A 22,815-nucleotide genomic window follows, 5' to 3' on the forward strand; every position below is an offset into this window, starting at 1 on the left:
GACCTATTTATAATCATGGCGTATTAATTTTTATTGCTATCTTAACTTGTCTATTACCCTCATTCTCAACAAAAAAAAAAAAAAAAAAAAAAAAAAAAAAAAAAGAACGATGTAATGTAAAATGGCTAGATAGACACTACTTGCGTACAGTTACCCACTTCCTGTATCTTTTTGTTCTTAACTTTTGTAATACACTAATTACAGTGTACTGTTAATGTATTTCATATACAATTTCTCTTAGTTTTGTAAGAGTAAAATTACCACTGTATATTTAATTACCCTTCAAAAATTGAGTTTTATTATACTAATAATTGACTACTCAAAACAATGAACCTTTTTACTGGCTAAAAAAAAAACAAAGAACTTTTTTTTTTTTGGCCAGCAAAAAAGTTCATTGTTTTGAGCAGTCACACACTGATAAATTAATGATTATAGAGTCCTAAGGGTAGTCTCAAAGATAAGGGATGTTTAATTGTAGGATTCAAATAATGATTTAAATCATGATTCATAATTTATTATAGTATTTTCTCTCATAAAAAATATACGTAAATAAAAAATAATTCTAATTACATAATTTTAATTTATGAACCAAACATCTCCGGATTCAAGCCGTATTCATTTTGATTAGCTGTCTCAGGACAATGAGTAAGTATTGAATGTTGGCATGTCTGAGGTAAGATCGGTTGAGGGGTAAAGATAGTTGCCTAGCTTACTTGGTAACTCTCGTTCTTTGGATCAACCTATGACCAAACAAAAATGGGTTCGTCACTCTTTTTTACATACACCGGGAGAAAAGGTTACGATAGCAAACTCCTCCCAGGCCAAAGAGCCTCCAGGAACAAGGGGGCGGCGGTCAACCATCCACTCTCGATATTCATATTGATTGGTTTTACTTTTACACACATTTCTAGACTCTATAGATCGAATTCATATAATGGGCCAGGCTTATGTCCTGCATAAAACATGGGCCTCAAAAAATTTCAACGGGGCTTTGGAAGTAGTAAGGAACCCAATAATAGTCCCTTTTTACTGTTGCGTTGTCTGTTGCAATTTGGGTGGAAGTGACGTGATATGTGGCGCGCTATAGCTCTGCTCTGCGTAATCTCCGGTGCTGAAGATTAGAATGAGAAATTTAACATTCCTCAATTCACAGAAACCTTTCCGAATTGAATCAGACCTGAAGAATTCTCGAACAATGCGAATAATTTAAACGAAAATCGAAGCGAATAATTATAAAGATACATTGGTTATATGGTGTGGTAGACTGGTAGGAGAGTGACGGTGAGGCCAAATCCGAGGACAATGAAGGGCAAATCACCACCGTTGAAGGCGGTTCCGCTGCAAATGGTAACGCCACGCAAAGACGACGAATCGTCGGATCATCACAAGGTGGGCTCCACCTCCACGCCAGCAGGTTTCAAAGTGCCTGATGATTGGTTAGTTGAGGAAATACCTCGCGCATGTTGCCCTTCCAACCCACGCAGAGTCGACAGGGTACTCTCTGTCTCTCTCTAGAAAAAAAAAAACAAATCTTTTAAAGTTTTTTTTTTTTTTTTTTTTTTTTTTTTTTTTTTTTTTTTTATCAGTGGTATTGGTTAGTTTGTTTCTTGATTAGCATGCATGGGTTGATGTATTAGGATTAAATTAAAAAAAATTGCATGATTGCATTTGTGTTCGTTTCTGTGTACTCAGGCAGGGTATCAGTGGTATTGGTTAGTTTGTTTCTTGATTAGCATGCATGGGTTGATGTATTAGGATTAAATTAAAAAAAATTGCATGATTGCATTTGTGTTCGTTTCTGTGTACTCAGGCAGGGTTAAGCATCATAGTTTAATTAATGGCGTGCTTTATTAGGTTGACATTTCTTTTTTTAGTTTAAAACTTCCTCAGATTTCTGCATAGAGTCATTTTTTGTTCATCGGAGGGAAAAACTTTGAATTGGTGACTGTGGATTGATGATTTATTTTAGTATTATCTTTTTAGAGAAAAGATGAGGACAAAGAAAAACCCGGAGTTTTGAGCTATTATTTGGAGCTAATTCAACTAATTTGGGCCATGATTGTTTTTTTTTTTAAAATGGAGAATTTATATAGGTCTGGAGTTTTACCCTTTACTCTTAATAAATATCCTTGTAATTATTTGACTAAAAAAATTATTAATTAAGAGTAAATGATAAAAATCTTGACTCATGCACTTTCAAAGAGTATTTATCAAGATTACCCTTTTTTCTGAACAATTTGGGCCTTGATTTATTCCAGAAATCATAGCATGAAAAGAAACTATTTATAGCTTACTTTTTTTTTATTTTTTTATTCTGCTTCATTGGTTTGGTTGAATGCGGAGTAAGATACTTTGCTCGTAGATGATAGAAATAGAAGATGATCATAAGGGCTACCATTGAAAGTTTAACAACTTGCTTATACCTTGAAGTGATTTTATGTATAGTACGAACCAATGGGTTGTTAGCATCTTGCATAGCTTCCGACCAATTATGCATTTTCGAAGACAATGATCTATCCCCATCTTGTCGGGAAATGCTTGAGCGATGATGGTGGTTTCAGTCTTGGAAAATCATCATGAAACTAAATGGCTACGAAATGTTCTATATGATGCAATGATATAATATATGCAGTCATTTTCATGTTTTAAAATAAAAGGCAGCTCTTGTCTTACTACGCGTTTAATATTTTATTCGAACATCAGTCATTGTGGTGCTTGTGTGATTGTTATAGTGTTGTGAGTTCTTTTATCGTATCTTACAGAGTTATATGATATGTTGTACTAACATATGTTGCAGTATTACATTGAACCCAAGACAGGGAAGAAATTTCGTTCGGTGCCAGAAGTTAAGAGGTACCTAATGGATGGAAATACAGATGCGTTCACGTCTGAGGTATCAAATGAAGCAGGGAACAAATCTGATGTAAGCATGGAACTGGAAGTACATTGTTCTATATTTAAATTATTAAATAGGAATGCAGTCACTGAAAGGAGTGATTCGATTTGGTTTATCTGTTACAGGTAGATCACATTGGCTTTGTCTATACCATGGTCTAATCCGGTTGTCTTATGAATTCTAATTTCAGTGAAATAAAAGAGATTGTTAAAAAGGAGGCATGTGCCTTCTTATCTTTGTGTCTCTTAAAAATTCTCTTGCACAAATTAGTCTATAAAATGCAATCTGTATGGATCTGCTGTTGCTTTTTTGTTTTTGTTTTTTAAAGCTTGTTTCATTAAAACACTTCTTATTATATTTGGAGTATTTTGCATTAACATCTGGTCTGCATGTAACCATAGGCCTAAGGGATATTTGTGGTGGAAAAGAAAAGAAGCTGCAAAACTTGTTCATACATCCCATTAATTTTGGACCCTTTTAGTGTCCTTCAATAAGCGCCAAATTTCCCATAATTCTTTCACCTGATGGTGCATACTAGGTGCTTGTGAGGGTAGGAAAGACTGGGGGATTACACGTTTCATCTCAATTGCTAAAATTAAAATGCGCGGCTTGATGGGTCCTAACCTAGATTGTTGAAAATTTGCATATATTATTATAGGCCTTTCTGTTTGTATAAGCCCCCATGATAGGATAACAGGGGGAAAGAGTTTAGAATGGACTCAAAAAGTTCTGAGATCAATGCATTGGTAATTTAGTTTGCAGAAGAAAAGGTTTTCAATGTTATAAGGATTAGGTATAATGAGAAGGATCCCCATTGACAATTGCAATACTACTGCAGATGCAAATTACTCCCCTTATCACCTGGAGCACCTCAGACTTTGTACTACCTGATGGTTGGAGGATCGAGGAAAAGCCACGAAGCAGTGGGATGTATCGTGGTATGGTTGACAAGGTATTTTTCTGTTTTCAAAATTTTAGCTCTGCTATCTTGTTCTTTGATACACAGTTGATCATGTTTTGTACTTGCCAATGGCATTGCATTTCTCGAGCGAGGTGATATTTACGCCTCTCTCATATTTTTCTTGGTGTACTACTGGTATGCTCTTTGCACATTCTGTGATAGACGGATGCATGCATTTATAGAGATCATACCATTGGTGAAAGCTGACAATTCAGTTCTTTGTGATGCAATCATGTGATCTATGCAGCATTTGTCACTTTTTAAAATAGATGGTGCAGTTTAGAACTTTAGATGTGCTACTTCCTGAAAATAATTAGCAACTCGTCTTGCTATAATTTTAATCTTGATTTGATCAGTAGTCGTTGTGGGACTTGTGTTATGGTTACATTGTTGGAAGTTCTTGCATGGTATCTTATATTGCTTTTTAAGCACCTTTATCATAGTAAAGTATCTTGCAGTATTATATTGAATCCAAGACCGGGAAGAAATTCCGTTCGATGGCAGCTGTTAAGAGATACCTAACAGACGGAGAAACAAATATGTCCGTACCCGAGGTATCAAAAGAAGCAAGCGACAAATCTGATGTAAGTCTGGAACTGGAAGTACATTGCTCTACTTTTAAATTATATAATAGGAATGCAGTCGCTAAAGGATTTAATTGGATATGGTTTATCTTTACTTCGAGGAAGATCACCATGGGTTTCATTTATCCTATGGTCTAATCTGGTTTTCTTTGACTTCTAATGTCAATTAAAAAAAAAGGTAATTGTTAAAATGGATTTTGTGCCTTCTTATCTTTGTGCCTCTGAAAAGTTCCCCCATACAAATTAGTCTATAAAATGCAATATGCATGGATCTGCTCTGCTACTGAGCTACTGAGGAACAACAGGAGGTTAGATCTCATCAACAGAAGGTTGATGTGGAGTTTTTGCATTAAAATCTGGACAGGATTGCATAACACCAAAGGCCTAAAAGATTGTCATGATGGAAAAGAAATTATTGAGAGAAGAAAAGAAGCTGCAAATCTTTCTCATATGCCCTATCAATTCTGCACCCTTTAGTATCCTTCAATAAGTGCCTAATTGCCTATAATGCATTCACTTGATGGTACATACTAGGTGCTTGTGAGAGAGGAAGGACTGGATGGTTATGCATTTGATCCTCACTGTTGAAGTCAATTGTTGAAATTGACACACACGCTCTTGATTGTTTAAAATTAGCATATTCTTGATTTTTTAAGCCTCTCTGGATGTATAAGCACTTATGATAGGATAACGGGGGGAAGGTTATTATGGACGTAAGAAGTTTTTGAGATTAATGCATTGGCAATCCAATACACATCAGAAAGAGATTTTCAAGTTATAATGATTAGGTATAGAGAGAAAGATCCTCATTGACAATTCCAATACTACTGCAGATGCAAATTATTCCCTTTACCACCGGGTGCACCTCAGACTTTGTACTACCTAATGGTTGGAGGATTGAGCAAAAGCGACGAGATGGAGGAAGTAATCCTGGTAAGATTGACAAGGTATTTTTCTATTCTCAATTTTTTTGCTCTGCTACTCTTGTTCTATGTTGCACAAGGTTTGTCAAGTTCTGTACTTGCCGATGTGGCAAGTGCATTTTTTTGAGTGTGATAGAGTTTTATGTTTCTCACATATTTATCTGGTGTATGTACTGGTATGCTCTTCCCACAGTCATAAGTAAACGGATGCATGTACATATGAAGAGATAATATTGTTCATCGACATTTCAATGCTTCCTTAGGTTCTTCCATTAATAAGCATATTGCTTCATGAGAAACTAAATTTTATCTGTTCACTTGTATTTATTGGTCTAAAGATACTTAAAGGAAAAGGAGAAAAAAAAAGGAACTCTAGTCTTCCTATACAATTAATCATTGATATGAACAGTAGTCATTGTGGAACATATAATATGGGCATAAGGTTGTTATTTTGTTCGATTTGGTCTTATAGAGTTAATGGATCAGTTATGTTCTTATTGAAATATGTTGCAGTATTACATTGAACCTGGGACGGGAAAGAAATTTTGTTCGGTGATGGCTGTTAAGAGACACCTAACCAATGGAAGCACAAATACATCCACGCCCACATCATTAAAACAAGGAAGAGACAAACGTGCTGCAAGTGTGGAACAGGTTTTATCTTATTCTACGATTAAATGATAAAAAATGAATGCAACCGCTAAAAGGCCTTAAATTCAATTTGGTTTGTGTTTTTCTGAGGCGAAGGCCTTAGAGATTGTCTTGATGAAAAAGAAAATCTTCAAAATAAAAAGGAAAAAGGCTTCAGAACCTGCTCATCCCATCAACATCAAGTTTGCATCCTCTAGTAGCCTCCAAAATTTCCCACAGATGCATTCCATGATTGTGCAATTGTAAGGTTGGGAAGGACTGGAGGATTTTACAATGAACCTGAACAGCATAACTCGAGACCCAAAAAAAAGACTCATCTAGTGTATAACCAAGTGCATCAAATTGCAATCGGTTAAATGATGATCTAGTGTATAACAAAGTGCATCAAATTGCAATCGGTTAAATGATGATAGATACACCAAGCAAAAAGTTGCATGAGTATTTCTTCTTACGCGGTACCCATGGTTTGAAAGATAACTCACTGCATACAGGTGCTACTCTGTGTATCATTCATTAACGCGTTTATGCATTTAATTTTAAGCTGTTGAAGTCAATTGATGGGATTAACATGTATGGGTTGAAGGGTTCTAATTTTGATGGTTTAAAATTTAGTATCTTCATCTGGTAAGCTATAGGATCTTGTGGGAAAGAATCTTTTAATGAATTTTATTGAGTTTCAGATCATTGGAAATTCAAATTGCAGAAGAATGTTTCCGAGTCATTATGATAATAGTTATAGGGGGGAAATTCTCATTGACAGTGCCAATACTACTGCAGATGCAAATTACTCCTTGTACCCCTGGCACGACATCAAACTTTATACTACCTGATGGTTGGATCATTGAGAGAAGGAAACGTCGCCGTGATTTTGCGGTTGACAAGGTATGTTTCTATGCAAGATTTTAGATGCTACTCTTGTTCCTTGTCGCTCACTACTCTGGCTTTATCATGTTCTGTACTTGCTGAAGGTTCAGCAATTGCCCTTTTTTTATTTGTTGGAGCTAGGTAAAATTTTGCACCTGTAACGAATTTTCTTAGTGCGTGTACTGGTATGCTCTTTGCACGTAAATAGATAGATGGATGCATACATGCGTTATGCGTATAGAGAAACTATACCTATTGTTGAATGCGAAGACATGAGAATTCTGTTTTTCCTTTTGATTTTTTTATTAATAAATAAAGATATTACTCCATCTAGGAACTGGAGAATTTTACGGTTTCACTTTTATTTGCAGTACTATGTTGAGCAAGAGACTGGACAGCAATTCCGCTCCTTGATAGCTGTTGAGAGATACCTAAGAGAAAAAGAAGAAAAGGAGTGCACAATGCCACTCAAGGCATTCAAACATCCCAATAGGCATCACGTAGGTTCGATTTTAGAAACAAATAAACAATACTCGTTTGATTCCCTTTCGATCCCTGACCGATACAGTTGTGTTTCAATTTCAGCGTTCGCGCGGATCTGGTTCTAAGAGTAAAAATGTCTATGGAAAGAATCATTCCCCAAAAGTTGCCACTGGAGGCCCAAAAGAATCTGAAGAAAATGCAACTCCGCCAAAGGAAGTCACACCAGGCAGTGATCCTACAGTAAGCTCATTAAGTTCTGCAGTTCATTATGTTGACATTTGTTCTGTCCTTTTTTACAATATTCATTCTCGCGTCTTTTCCAGTCCTCGGAGCATTCTGATACTCCGCAGAAAAGCAATTCTGGGGAGAAAGCTGAAGCCGCAATGGATGATTCTGCCTTCCCGCCATCAACTATGAATTGGGTTCTTGCTGGTCCTGGGGGAGATATGTGGACTCCCTTCATCGGCGAATCTATGGTCCTGGAATCTGTAAAGCAAAAGTGGTCTGAAACCTTTATATCATCCCTCAATGATAATTAGCTCTTATAAACCAGGTCTTTGAGGTATGACTGTTTTGTCAAATTTTTCCGTGGCTTTTATTGTTTCAGCCCCTAGCCAACTTACAGCTTTAGCAGATTCTAGAATATTGCGGTGCAAGTAGTTTTCATGGGTACATGTAAATATGATAGAAGTTAAACGCATTTGCACCGGGGAATATATCTAGAAGAGTTGGTACTTTTGCATATATGCATATTTGAAATCAGTCCAATCTCAGCACGCAGAAAAGTTGACCAGTATTTCATTATGATCCTTCTGAGGAGAGGGTAATTCATCTCATGTACAGATTTATTATTGGATCTTTCTACACGTTCGTTCTTTTTTCTATTATTTTTTATTATTATTATTGTAGCATCATTTTGTCAACTCCATTACTGAGGACTGAATGCGCACACACGCAAAAAAAAAAAAAAAAAAAAAAAAAAAAAAAAAAAAAAAAAGAAGAAGAAGGAACAGTTCGTTGCATAATATTGGTATGGGAAGATTGATCCTCTTATGGAAAGGTTTCTACTTGTCAATAGCTTCGTACAAAATAGTTACATTGCTATATCATATCATGACGTCTAATGTGTAATGACTTGAAATTACCCGTAATGCTCAATCTGTCGACAGTTTTTTTTTTTTTTTTTTTTCCTCGTGTTTAGAAGGCATAAAAATTTACCATCACTTGGGACTAGTACCTTAGATCCGTAAATTCTACACATGCACCCAAAAAAAAAAAAAAAAAAAAAAAAAACAGAGAAAAAAGAGTAACTTTTGAAAGGCTATTTACAGTAATATCTAAATATAGTTTTTGTTTCTAAATATGTCTATAATTTTTTTTATTTAGAATAATATCTAAAGTAGACCATATTTTTATCCTTACATAATCAAAACTATATTTTTTATTATCATTATTGATGAAAATTGATATATATAATAATCTACGAGTGGGAGTATAAATATTGCAACTTTATAATAATAAAATAAAATGATAAATATTATTGTAATAATGATTTGAAACTTTATGATCATGATCATTATGCTTTGATAAAAAAAAATAAAAATAATAACAAACACTGTATAGTAATCTACGGATAGGAGCATAATTTTACAGGATTGAGCCCTGGGCTGGCCCATCATGCCATTCGTTTACCCAACAGTCGCAGATTATCAGCCCATTGCCAGCATGGTCCATCATAGTCCATCTCATGATGCAGTAAGCAACATTAAAAATGAAAAAATAAAAAATAAAATAAAAGGCTGCACCGTAGATGTAATAGGGAAACTTTTGAGTAGAATATTTATCTTAGCATGCATTTTAAGTATTAGATCACAGCAGAATAATCTAATAGGAGATAAATTCAAAGTTAATGTGATTTTTACCACACAAAAAAACTATAATAAAAATCAACGTTAATCTATGACAGCAGTAAATGCGCGCTACCTGAGGCATTCTTTTTAAGCCAATGAAAGAATTCTAAATACTCACATTTACAAACTTCGGATTCCTTGCTTCTGTCGAGGGCTAAATGAGTAATATTATGAACATCAACTCAAATTTAAATTTTAAAATTTTAGTGTATTAATTGATGTGACATATGAATTACTATTTTTTATTATTAGATATAATCTCTTATTATTAATTGACGTAATAATGTTTTAAACACCTATTAATATAAAGATGTGATTCGCGCAAGAATTGAAATTTGAATAGTGTGGTGTAATTCAATGTATAAATTTAAGATTTTTTTCTGGTAGAGCCTCTCTATCAGCAGGGTTTATTTCTGACCATTAGGTCTGGTCAAAATCACATTAGATTAAAAAAGTATACAGAAAAGACAGTTTTTAATTCAGATCTAACGACAAAAACATAAAATTACCGGTAATTTTTTTTTCTTGATCCACCAGAGAAGCTCACAAATAAAATTTGTAAAGTTGCGTGCTTTTCACGTGGGCTTGAAAATTTGGACACTGGGACATCAACAAATAAGAGTAGAGGCACTGCCGATGAAGTTTAGCAAAAGTATCAAGAATTCTATGCTATTACTTTACTAGTAGAATGCATTTTAATCGTATTAGATTAAGATAAACATGATAATTTAACAGATGAAGATCGAAAAATAGCAATGATTTCTACTAAAACAAATACATGGAATAACTAATATGAGGTCCTGATCAAACTTTTGTCTAAAACAAAAGATCCTGTAATATAACTTTCATTTCAAGGGAGTCTGTCTCGGGGAAAATTAATTATGTAGATTAAAAGACAAACAATCTTTAAACAACTATTTGAACAATTAGAAATGGAACGCAGTTAAGGTGGCATCCTTCCAGACAAGTAAAGAGAGAGCTTTTCTCTCAAGTTCGTACCTTCGTTGTCTGTGGTTCCGCAGACTTCTTGGTGATAATTCGAGTCATGGTTGTGAGACAATGGCATCTCATCCTGCGCCTCATCTTCCATATCTATGATAATGTTGTGAAGCAAGCAGCATACAAGAATGATTCTTGGTAATCTGTGTTTGTCAGGTCTCCACATTACTCCTTGAATGATCCTCCACATGTCCTTCAGCCTAGCTAATGCGCGTTGAGCGACCATCCTCGTTGCAGAATGACGCTTATTGAAGTCGGCCTTTGATTCCAAAAGTTCTTTTCCTTCATAGGGGATCACAAGATAGGGAAGTAAAGGATAGGCAGAATCACCAACTATGTACTCCCTTATTTCTGATCCTTTGGAAATCTCTACCTTCTTTCCATTCAACCTCTCTCCTTTGTCACAAAGTTTGTAGAGATTTGAGCTCTCAAAAACCAACCAATCCTTCATTTTTCCTGGCCATCCAGTGACTATGTCCCGGAACCTCATGTCGGCATCCACGACAGCTTGCAAGACCATGCTGTGATTCTTCTCATGATCAAGCCACACATCGCCTGTGGGGTCTGAAGCAGGCAAGCACATCACAATGTGGGTGGTATCAATGACCCCACAACAATTAGGGAAGCCCCGGATTTTCTCAAATTTGGACTTGATTTCTGTCATTTCCGCTTCTGTGGAAGGCCAATGTAAGTGGTGAAGCCCCCTTTCTTCCATGGATTCCACAAATCGCCACGTCACTTGGGAGACGGTTGAGTGGTTCAGCCCAAACAAATCGCCAATTGTGACAAGTGAATCACCGGAGCTCAGCCTTCTTAATGCAACAGCAACTTGATCGCATAAAGACATAGGCTTGCCATTCGCAAACACAAAATGAGCTGACTTCACCATCATGTCTTCCTTTACAAGTGAACATATGTAGTCAAAGGTTTTCCGGGACATCTTAAAAACAGATTCAAACTTGTCTAAACGTTTTGATGGAGACTGAAGACCTGCCATGAAGGCAGAAGGAAAACAATATTTACAACTCCAAACTAGAGTTCTTTTATTTGACTTCAATGCTTCTTTGTCGGATGTTGCAACAAATAATAGAATCAACACTTTTCATGTCAATTAAATAGGTATATGTACTAATTTGCTAAAACCATCAGTTTTTGTCAATTAACATCAGAGATATACGAAGCATATGGAAAGCTGATGTAAAAACAGGACACAATAAGGCAACCATAATCATATTATACATTAATCTATGTGCACCAAGTGTTGCAGATAAATCCAAGTGACGGAAAATATTGTGAAACAGAACTTACTGCGTATGATTGTCTAACTACATAAGAACATAAACCCTTGACGCCAAATCCATACACATATGCAGTTAGAAGATTACAGGACTGGTGGCTAGTGCTTGCTCAGTGAGCAAGAGACAACCCACTTAAATGCTGAATAACATAGGAAAAGAAGAGTCTTTCCCTAAGATGATCTTCTCTTATTTCATTTTAGGTATCAGAAATAATCTAAATACTAAAAGATCCTAAATGTGCTCTCTTTTGCACAAGTTGATCCACACAGAGTTGCATTACTTTTACATATACCAGAAATGCACATTATGATTGGAATCAACTTTACTCAAGACACCTATTTTGGGCCAATGAACCAATGATAAGAGACTTCGGACTCTTTTGTTTTGCTTTGTCTCGCACCTTCTACCATTCTTGTTAAGAATATTTATTTAAAACTAATCGGTTAATGTAAGTTCTTATCAACAAGTCCATCAGATACAAGAAATATAAAGTACTTAACAGTTGTAAAATGAGGATCAAACCAAAATGGGCCTTCAATTTTTCTGGTCGTGTAACAAGGACTCCAATAATCTATGATTGCATCACTCTTACTACATTCAAGTTGGTTTCCATCAAACAGAGAACAGAAGCACCCTCTCACTATGCAGACACCAAAGTATTATCTCATTTTGGTCTTTTTAATTTTTTTATTTACTTGATCTGAAATAAACCACTTGCAAATAACTATAAATATTTTCTCGTTTCCACACATTTAATTTGTAATATATCAAAGCACTGGTGAAACAAACTAATAACATCGTTTCTGTTACCTAACTTTTCAGTATGTCCTAGATAAAACCTTGTCTAGTCCAACCTACCATAGTCTGTAAAACATTTCAAAGTTTATAAACATGAGATTTAACCAAGCTTTCATCAATACTTCTGTAGGTATCCATGTCCCTTTTCTTTAATCTATGCACTTGAAAACATGCAGGGAAACGGAAAATAGAAGAGACTGGACTTTAACCCCCTAAAAATGAACAAGAAGCCAAAAGAAAAGGGTTATGAGACATCATCCTTGTTGTAGAGTTAAGAGCACCAGTTAATCACAGTAAAAGTTAATGATCCATTTCTAAGTCTCTTTCAACAAATCCCAAGGGTGGCAAATTATAAAAAGGTTCTTGGTCACACGAAATCAATTATTTCAAACATTCATCCTAGACGCATGTTTGGTTGAAGTTTAACTTATACTTCAAAGCTAAGATCAACTTGACATACCTTTTTTGATAAACTATAGTACAAAGATGTTTGTATACTAATACACATTTCTCTCACAGAAACATCCTCACGCTCAAAGCCTCAAGTCAAAACTATTAGCTCCACCCATGTCATTTTTCATCCGAAAAAGTCGACTGTCATCATAGGCAGGCTACTGAAAACCAGGCCAATAAAGAAGTACCAGAATTGTTTTGGGAGGGAAAAGGCCTATGAATCCAACAAAAGCTTTCTAACACTACACAAACTAATCAATTTCCTGAGTTTGAACGTCCAAACTGCAGTCACTATAACTAAATCTCTTTCAGATGAGTTTCACATTTCAGTGGCAGAGGAGTTGTAATTTTCACTTATGGTAATGCTCAAAACCTAGAGTCAACTATGAGATCCGAGCACTAAAAGGCCGAATCATCAAGATCTTGTATTCCACAGAAGGAGCTTAATTGGAAGATATCAAGCATATAAGCATCCATATGATTCGTTTTATCCATGTTAAGATTTCAGAATTTCTTAAAACACCCAACAAAATCCCACATTTATTAAATAATGAGAGAGAAAAAAATGTTCTCATTTTGGTAAGAAATATCAAAAGGATTGTAGTTTCTCTTGCAAAGCATAAAAGACATTAGAAGCCATAGCATTGTCCACTATCAAGAAAGCCTTGTTAGGTAAGTGACTCAAATTGATTATGAGAAAGTTAATATTTTGCGTTTTTTGAGTAAGTTTTTGTTTTATATTTTTGGGCAAGGATTATTAAGAGTCTATAAATAAGTACTTTATGTAAGGCTTTATGTGTGTTAAAAAAAAAGTGTGTTCAAAGAAAAGTACAAAGAAAGAGTGCCTCATTTTTGAGAGAGAGAGAAGAGTGAGAGAGATAGGCAAGGGTGTAAGGATTTTGGGTAGAGAGTGAGAGAGATAGGTAAGGGTGTAAAGGGTTTTGGGTAGAGAGAGAAAATAAAAAAGTTGTATAAGTGTGTGATACTGAAACTGTTAGTAAATTTTTCCCCGTCTTCCGTGACGTAAGAAATTTCCCGAACCACCTAAATCTTTGTCTTCTCTAGTTTGCTATTATTTTTGTTTCAGTTTATTTTCTTTTCTGCTACCACTCAGGGGTTTGTTTTCCTAACACTTCTTATATATATTACCCAAATTCATTTGTAATGTACCAACTATTGACTTGAATGAGAAAATAAAAGCATACAAGCAAATAGATTTAGACAAAACTGAATTTAACCCATCAACTAAAATTTCATCAAATACCAGAAAAGAACTAACAAACCTATCAGAATATGACAGTTCAACACCAGACACATTAATCAAGCATATATCAGATAAACAACAAAATAATAATAATAATAATAATAATAATAATAAACACATCAGAGAAATAATAACAAGCAAAAGAAAAAAAATTATAACAATATTAACAATAATGAGTAAAAACAATAATGAATTTAACAATATTAACAAAAATTATAGTAACAATAATGAGTAAAAACAATATTAACATCAAAGAAAATATACCATTAATTCTCCTGACTAATTCATCCCACCAATCTAGAGGACCGTCCTTCTCGGAGGACCCAGAAGCATAAGCATTCTCTTCAGGCTTCTTCTCAGTCTTCTTCCTCTTTTTGGACCCTCTTACAGGAGCCATAAGCGTGAAACGACCCAATTGAATCAAAACCCAGAAAGCCAAAAGCTTCAAAAACCGCCGAGAGAGTCAAACAAAACTCAAGTCCGAATTCACAGGGAAAAAAAAATACCCATTTAATAAAATAAATAAGACAAAACAAAAGAAAACGCATAGACATAAAGATCATGAAAGAAGAATGATGAAAGAAGAAGTGGCTCACTCAGTCACGACATGCAAAAAGAGTAGTTCGCCAAGGGAAAACTGTTAGTTGCAGTGCTTTGCTTATAAATGGCTATGTGTTGAATATTTGAAACATGCAAAGAGAAAATTAATAAACATATAAATGAGTTCTTTTTTTTTTTTTGGGTTATTTTCTCGAGAGATAGAAGGGTAAGTGATGGAAAATCCAAGCAAATATATGTGCGCTTTGGTGCTGGTTTAAGACAATGTGGCAAGAGAAGTGAGAGACTTGGGCATTGGTAATTTGACGGAGAGTGTGTATATATATATATTTTTTTTTCTCTCTCTACATATACACAGTTTAGATTTGAGAGAGAGAGAAGGGTACGATGTAACTTATTTGTACACAATGGAGGAACAAATTGAGAGTCGAGTCAAGTACGCCTTCAAAAAATTATCATCACCGATTAATTTTTCTTTTTTTTTTGTTAAGATATTTTTCATATTTTACCAGGTTTCGTTTAATTTTAAACTGTAAAATCTGCTTCATTAGTTTTGTGTGTGTGTGTGTATATATATATATATATATATATTTTTTTTTTTTTTATTATTTTGATTTGATTATTATTTGATGCTTAGAAACATGAACTATTAATAGTCATCCATATTTTTTATTTTTTAGAAAGTTCCTTACATATGTGATTCCATAATTGGCAAAGGAATTTTACCTCAAAGAAATAAAATGTCATTTTTTTAGTGTTTTTATTTTCTAGTAGTCCCTTTTTTTTTTTTAGCAATCTGGTAGTCCCTTTTTTTTTTTTTTTTTTTGAGCAATCTAGTAGTCCCTTCTTTTAGGGTAAAATACCAAAGACACTTCACAAAACTGCCTGCCTCGTAAAAAAAAATTGGACTGCAGTAGTCGTGCTCTCCTTATGAAACGCAGGGAAAAAAAAAAAAAAAAAAAGATTAGTGTCAATGATAACAAGGGACGAAACATATTCTAAAAAAAACAAATTTTCAGAGGTGTGAAAATTGATAAAGAATATAACTACATCAAGGTCTCATTGACCTTTTGGATTCTTCTTCTTGATAAAAACGCAACATATTCGATTAAGATAGTATGTTCTTATAATCCATTTTTTAAAAAGCAGTAACTTTGCTTATTTTTCGTATGAATGATTCGATTTACTGATTAAGCGACGCTGTCGGAAAAATTTTCTGATAAGTGCGTCATGAAAAAACTTAGAGATAATATATTGAAATTAAAACTTAGTGATAATTTACTAATTAGAGAATAATTATAAGTTTTAATTGTTGAATATTGATACTATTATATGTATACATTTTTTTTTTTTTTATAAAGTGAAGTTATAATTGAAATTTTATAAATACTGAATTTTTAATATTGAGTTGGGACACATGCCGCACTCACGAGAATGAATCTTGAGCATATTTACGTTGACGTCGATAAAAATCTGAATAACATGTAGATGAATCTTGTCAAGCAATTTTTTAAGTCGATATAATTTCTTAAATGTTGTACGTCTACACATTCACATTTTAAGCTTTAGGTTAGTACTTTTGCATATGTAGGACTCTAAAGTATTGAAGGAGTTTAAATTGATTTATTACTTACTACCTAGGTTTAGGTTGTGATTGATTTTCACAAGTGGCCCCAAAACGGAAACTCCATATCCTGCAAACAGAGCTCAGTTCAAAATAGTCATAGCCTTCTATATTTGGATTTCAAAACGAGTTGCAAAATTTTAGACGGTTATAACATTCCATATTTGGACTATAAATGAACTGGAACTTGGAAGTCCCTAAAATTTACGAAAACATGTCTCAACCTGTGAATCTCATTATATACCATTACCATTTTTCACGAATTTAGAACTCCTGAGAAAATTAGAATTACGGCTTATTCAAATTGTGACTATGCTAAATTACTTGATCCAATAAATATTCTACGACTTAATTGTCTAGCATATTCAAAAATACGCATAAAACTTTTTCAGTAAATGCAAAGAAATATTTCTACTCAAAGGGCATGAATACTTATGTTCCTTTTATTAAATAATATTAGTCTTTACCTATAGGGTGTGTTTGGTTGGGTAGAAAGGAAAGGAATAAAATGGAATGGAATTCAAGTTTGATGTTTAGTTGGATTTATAAGAAATGAATAGTCATTCAAAAGGAATGGTCATTCATCCATTTTGGATGGATCATCATTCCTTCCTCATATGAGAGGAATAACCATTCCAAGTTATTTTCTTTATTTTTTCCATAATTACCCTTTAATATTATAATATAATTAAAATATATTATATAGTAGTTATATCTTATAATATGTAATATAATATAATATATAATAAAAATATTATGATATAATATAATATAATTATAATATAGTTATAAATTATAATATATTATAATGTAATTGTATATAACATAATAACACAATAAAATAATATGATATAATATAATATAATTGTAATATTGTAACAAATAATATCATAATTATATACTTATTCTAATATTATTATTTTATAATATAATATGATATTATAATGATTTTAATAATATGATATTATAATTATGCTATTATAATTATAATATCTTATAATTATTATTTTATAATAAGATTATAATAATATTATATATTATATAATTATTATTTTATAATAATATTATAATAATTTTATATATTATATTATATTTATTAATGATAATATAATAATTAATATAATCAAAATTTAAATATAATCTTATAATTATAATATTATTATCTATCATAGTGTATTACACACGTTATGGTTATATAATATATTAATTATAATATATTTATTTAATCTAATATAATTTAACTATTTTAATAATATTATTATATTCTATATCATAATTATATAATATATTATATAATAATAATTTTATTATATTATATTAATTATATTGATATATAAAATATTAATGTTATATATAATATAAGGATAATTTTGTCAATATGAAAATATTCATGTTCCATTTCATAGTATTCCTAAAATTACAACCAAACAAATTAATCAATTTTTTTTATTTCATTACCATTATCATTATCATTCTCATTACTATTTCCATTCTCCCACTACAACCAAACGCACTCTTAGTTGTTAGTCTTTATCTTTAGTAAGGATATAATAGTCTTTTTCTTATTTAAAAACTTTATGTTCTGATGTATTTTAATTTTAAGAATTTCTCTGGTGTATTTTTTGAACACCGGTGTTTCCTACTTATCAACCGTCTGATTTGTATTATTTTTTCAATCTAATTTGACTTTTGATTATATGTAATACAGATCTGATGACTCATAAACAGAGAACATTTCCTAAAAAAGATGAAACAACATATAAAATCCTTTTATTTTTAAGCAATTTAATAAGAAATCCTAGCCTCCTTTTTTTCTCTCTATTTTTTTCCCCTTTAGATTTCACACCTTTCTTAATTTCTCAATAGATTTCTCCCTCAACTTATCCTACTATGCATAAACTTAGGAAGGACAGAAATTTAAGAGAGTGGTCGGTTTCCAAATCCAAAGTCAATTCTGGATTTTGACTAACCAAGGAACAATCCTAGTTGTATTTGCTCGACCAGTTAATTATGGGTCTGTTTAGTTCACTGATTTGAGTTTTTAATTCGAGTTGAGATGTGACTTTATGTGAGAGTTTTTTACTATAAAAAAAAGTTAGATGTGACTGTATGCGAGAGCTTTTTACTTAGTAAAACTCGAATCAGTAAAATAAATGGGGTCTATAATAACCTCAAAAAGGTAAAACAAAAAAATGTTTTTTTATCCTTGGTTAATTTTTTTGAGTGGTTATATTTGCACCTCCAAAATTTATAAATACCCTTAATAATTAATACTAATTTAATAAAAATTTATAAGATATATCCTTTTATAGATATTATTTTTACAAGACCTAATTTAACCCTCTTATATCCTATGGTAATGTTAATCTTAATTTGACTTATAAAATAATATAATTCTTTTTATAATTCCTTTTAACTATTAATTGTATATTTCTTTTTCAAAATATTTTTATTCATCAACTTTTATCCTATACGTTTATTTGTCAACATCTTTAACATAAACCCGAGAAATTTAATATCATAAAATTCAAGTCAGAGAAAGTACAAAATATTACCTCAACAAAATGATTGTCCAGTTGTCGCATGTTTTTCTAAATTCTAAGTGCCTATATTTGTATAAACGCACATTTTTATGACAAATTTAAGCAAAATAAACTCGCATCGTGTACAGCAATATTTGTGACATTATTTCTATGACTCTTGAGTCTAATTTGATTATGTTATTAATTTGTGCAATCTGGTTTGTCTGCTTGCATTACAAGAGCATCAAAGTTACTTGCAGCCATATATATATATATATATATATATATTGAGAACGAAAACATTAATTATAGTTACCAATTTCTATCATCGGTTGGTATATGTATTTTTATTTCTTTGAAAAAAATATTATTTCTATTTATAATTTGAAAGGATATATTAATGGGTTTTTATGTAATTTTAATATAGGATAAAATTATAATAATAATAAATTATGATTTGGTGGGGGTATTAATAAATTTAGTAGGTGCAAATATAATTACTCTTTCCATTTTTAACGTATATTACGTACTTTGGATTGGATGCATACATAGTTGATTATCTTCATCTGGGCCGGAAGGAAATAAGGCCAGTAGGATATTCCAAATTTTTAAATACAAAATTTTGATTGCTTTAGGGAATAAAGTCTAATTTCAACTTTTATAGATATATCAAATTGTAAGCTAGAACTTTAAAAATTCATGAAATTCAATCTTCATTTAGTCCACTTAGAGGGGAAAAAAGGCTATATAATAATAATAATAATCCATTAGGAGAATTGATTTTTCTGTAGGAGGTGCGAAACGTTTAGCATGATTCTCTCTCTACATTAACTCAAAAAAAATAATTATTTTAACTTTGTTTTTCTTTTTTTTTTTTCCCTCTCGCTTCTTTCTTGCCTCCTTTTTTTTCCTATGCATTACATTCATTTTCTTTTTTTTGTTCCTTTCGCAAATGTGACCCTCATAAATATTCTTTTCTCTAATTGTCCTATTGAAATAATTTTCTCTCATATATGTCCTAATTAAAACTTTTTTTCTTGCAAAATGACCCTCTTAAATACTTTTTTCTATATACACCCAATAAATAATCTTTAATATCTTGTTTTCAAATGTGTCTTTATAAAAACATTTTATCCGCACTTTCTCCAAATAAATTTTTTCACATGTACCATTAAATAATTTGTTTTGCCTATCCCTATAAAAAAACTTTTTTCCTTTTAGAGTTGCTCTATTCAATATTTTTTCTATTAGATTTAATTTTTAAGAAAACAATGATTAAAACATAAACTATAAAATTTTTAAAAGATATTAGGACCTCCTTATAGAAAAATGAAAAAAAAAAAAAAAAAGTTCTTCAACTAATAATAATAAATGTAAAGAGTTAAAGCATCCAGAGCCCATCAAGAAAGAACAAATAAAAGAGGAAGAAAAGATCTGTTCCTTATTTGAATACGATTGTTGTATTTTTTGTTACTAGTTTTGTAATGATCTGTTCCTTATTTTAGAGAAACTATTCATTTGTTGATGAAGTGTTGCATATATAACACATTTGTTTGTGTGTGCGTTATTATTATTTTTTTCCCATAAGGCAGACAGTTTTTCAATCACGCAGTATAATAAAATGCTTCTCTCTCGTTATAAATGCAGTAATTGGTAATTTTTTCGTTTATGATTATATATTGCCACATAAAGAAAATAATTGGAAGTTATAAATTCTCTCTGCTTTGTGTTATTATTATTATTATTATTTTATAATTGCTTTGTGTTGTTATTACCATTGTGATGATGATTCTAGAATTTTATGTTTTCTTGGCTCTATTCCTACATCAGCTTTGAATATAATGAATTTTATAGTAAACAACATATTGAGGAAACTAAATTAAGTAAATAACATATTGTAAAATTATTTAAAGTAAAAAATAGTTTATTGCATAAATATTTTATTTATTATTAGTAAAAAAAAAATTTTATGTAAATTTTTTTTTATGACTATTAAATTTTTTTATCAAATTAATTATTTTTCCAATTTTAAATGATACATTTATACAATAAATTATTATTTATTTTAAATAATTTTAAAATTTATTATTTATTTAATTTATTTTAAAATCTATTATTTACTATAATTTCTCTTCAAAGATATTTCACTTTTTAGAACAAAAGGAAAAGAAAGAAAGAAAGAATATTCTCCTGTGAGTTTTGAGTTTATACGAGCGTTGCAATTGGGCTCCTGGCGCTTCCGAAGCCTAATAGCAGTTTTGAGTTTTACATATTTATAGGGAGAAAAAAAAAATAGATTAAAACTTGAGATAAATTAAAATTAATAGGTCAATAGTTTATATAAGTTAATAAATAGGTTAAATTACTGTTTTCGTCCATAATTTATCTGGTTATGAATCATAACTTGACAAGTTATTATCCATAACTTGGTTATGAACTATAACTTGACAAATTTATCTATAATTTATTAGGTTATGAACCATAACTTAACAAGTTATAACCTATTGATTTTTATAACTAAAAATTAACCTATATACTTTCTTAAAATTTTTATATTAGCCTATTTCATACTATTTCAAATATTTTTTCGTGTTGATGATTCAGTATTGTCTGGTCCAAGAACACTGAATAATCTTCAATAGCTTTCACGTCGTCTTTGTCCACAGGCAGACGTAACTCAAAGCAAAGCTGCAAAAGTAAATGGAAAATGTCTTTTAACAAATGATGAAGTTGCAATTTTAGGGAAAAAGAAAAATTTTCCAAAATTCCTTTATGACTTTTTTATCATTTTATTCTTTAAATTTTAAAAAATAACATTTGTTCTCTTAAATTTTATTTTATTAACAAGTTTTATCTTTCTGTTATAATAATGAACAGAATAGTCACGTATCACTTATTTAGTGAGAATTAAAAATATAATTACGTTTATATTCTCTTAATCAGATAATTTCTCATTTTTAAAATTATATATATTTTTCTCTTTTTTTTTCTTTTTTTTTTTTGGTTGCTTTCATTGTTATCATTACGTCAAAAAAAATGAAAGATCGTGAGATTTTCTCCATCCTTAAGCAGTGTGCCTCCCCTGCATATAAAGTAGATCCACACATGAATATTATATACAAACCAATCATACAAACCCAAAAAACTTATGTCTTGACCTTATGAAAAAATCATATGATTAAAGAACAACTGAAATACTCAAATATTCCACCTCATTTTCCCGTAATTTCTCACAAGCCAAACAAAAAAGAAGAGAGATGATAGAGAGAGAGAGAGAATGAACCATGCCACATTGGCCTAATCTCATAGAACCAGCCGAGGATGATGGGGGAGATAGAATTGGGGGCTTTGGCGGCGGCGGCGGTATTCATGGGAACACCGTTTGTAGAGTCAGCAATGAACTCTTCGGCCATGGATTTCCTTTTGTTTCTCTATCAAAACCTAAGCTTTGAAAATAAGAGGTTCTTATCTTAGTTTTGATACGTGAGATATTGGTCTCCGTGTTAAAATGAGTTTTTTTTAACGCATTTGAGTTTTTTTTTATTGTTTTTTTAATAATATAAAGTTGTTGCAGGTAAATTTACGATAATATCACTTTAGATGGGTTATGTACTTGACACGTGGTGATTTCTGTCAATCATTGTAACATACGAATAAAATTTGTTAACGGAATAAAATTTGGGGGAACATATGTTACTTTTTAAAATTCGAGGGACAAAATGTTAAAATGGTCATAGTTCGGAGGGAATTTTTGAAATTAATCTAAAAAAAGTGATGAAGTTGCAAACTAACTATGAGAAATGGCTTTACTATTTCTATAATTCTTTTTGTCACTTTATGCATTAATTGTTTGGCACATGTTAGTTATGGTATATTATCATTTAAATAAAAAATGAAATAATAGAGTTTACGTGTCAAATAATAAATGTAAAAAATAACAAAAAAAGTGAAAAAAATAGTGATACTAGCATTTCTCAACGAACTAACAAAAATTTAGTTGCTAAATAATTAAGACAAAAACCACTAT

The 22,815-nt window shown here is 31.5% G+C and overlaps 2 protein-coding genes across 3 annotated transcripts; one reads left to right on the forward strand and one right to left on the reverse strand.

The window, feature by feature from the left end:
* The first annotated feature begins 1,073 nt into the window (after window positions 1-1,073).
* Window positions 1,074-8,305, forward strand: LOC21394125 (methyl-CpG-binding domain-containing protein 7). 2 transcript variants are annotated; one of them, XM_024176405.1, is made up of 10 exons: window positions 1,074-1,494; window positions 2,798-2,923; window positions 3,735-3,848; window positions 4,316-4,441; window positions 5,275-5,388; window positions 5,878-6,018; window positions 6,793-6,897; window positions 7,251-7,379; window positions 7,465-7,602; window positions 7,686-8,305. In XM_024176405.1, exons 1-10 carry the CDS (start codon window positions 1,303-1,305, stop codon window positions 7,899-7,901), a joined length of 1,401 nt encoding a protein of 466 aa, XP_024032173.1. In that variant the 5' UTR covers window positions 1,074-1,302; the 3' UTR covers window positions 7,902-8,305. The 2 variants fall into 2 exon arrangements, with proteins under 2 accessions (XP_024032173.1, XP_024032174.1); XM_024176406.1 differs by lacking the exon at window positions 7,686-8,305 and having other exon boundaries at window positions 7,251-7,383; window positions 7,465-7,560.
* Window positions 8,306-10,076: 1,771 nt separating this feature from the next.
* Window positions 10,077-14,494, reverse strand: LOC112094732 (protein ALP1-like). Its single transcript, XM_024176409.1, has 2 exons — window positions 14,349-14,494; window positions 10,077-11,261 (listed from the first exon to the last, which is right to left on the reverse strand). Exons 1-2 carry the CDS (start codon window positions 14,479-14,481, stop codon window positions 10,216-10,218), a joined length of 1,179 nt encoding a protein of 392 aa, XP_024032177.1. The 5' UTR covers window positions 14,482-14,494; the 3' UTR covers window positions 10,077-10,215.
* Between the last annotated feature and the right edge of the window lie 8,321 nt (window positions 14,495-22,815).

Source organism: Morus notabilis, unplaced genomic scaffold, assembly GCF_000414095.1.
Source record: "Morus notabilis unplaced genomic scaffold, ASM41409v2 Scaffold80, whole genome shotgun sequence".
NCBI classification, from domain to species: domain Eukaryota; kingdom Viridiplantae; phylum Streptophyta; class Magnoliopsida; order Rosales; family Moraceae; genus Morus; species Morus notabilis.

Bases quoted from the DNA above. Each gene is read 5' to 3' on its own strand.
- LOC112094732 (XM_024176409.1), bottom strand. From the start codon at position 14,481: ATGGCTCCTGTAAGAGGGTCCAAAAAGAGGAAGAAGACTGAGAAGAAG. The intron at 11,262-14,348 runs GTATATTTTCTT...CCTTCATGGCAG, and splicing joins ATTAGTCAGGAGAATTAATG to GTCTTCAGTCTCCATCAAAA.
- LOC21394125 (XM_024176405.1), top strand. From the start codon at position 1,303: ATGAAGGGCAAATCACCACCGTTGAAGGCGGTTCCGCTGCAAATGGTA. The intron at 3,849-4,315 runs GTATTTTTCTGT...AGTATCTTGCAG, and splicing joins ATCGTGGTATGGTTGACAAG to TATTATATTGAATCCAAGAC. The intron at 7,380-7,464 runs GTAGGTTCGATT...TTTCAATTTCAG, and splicing joins AACATCCCAATAGGCATCAC to CGTTCGCGCGGATCTGGTTC.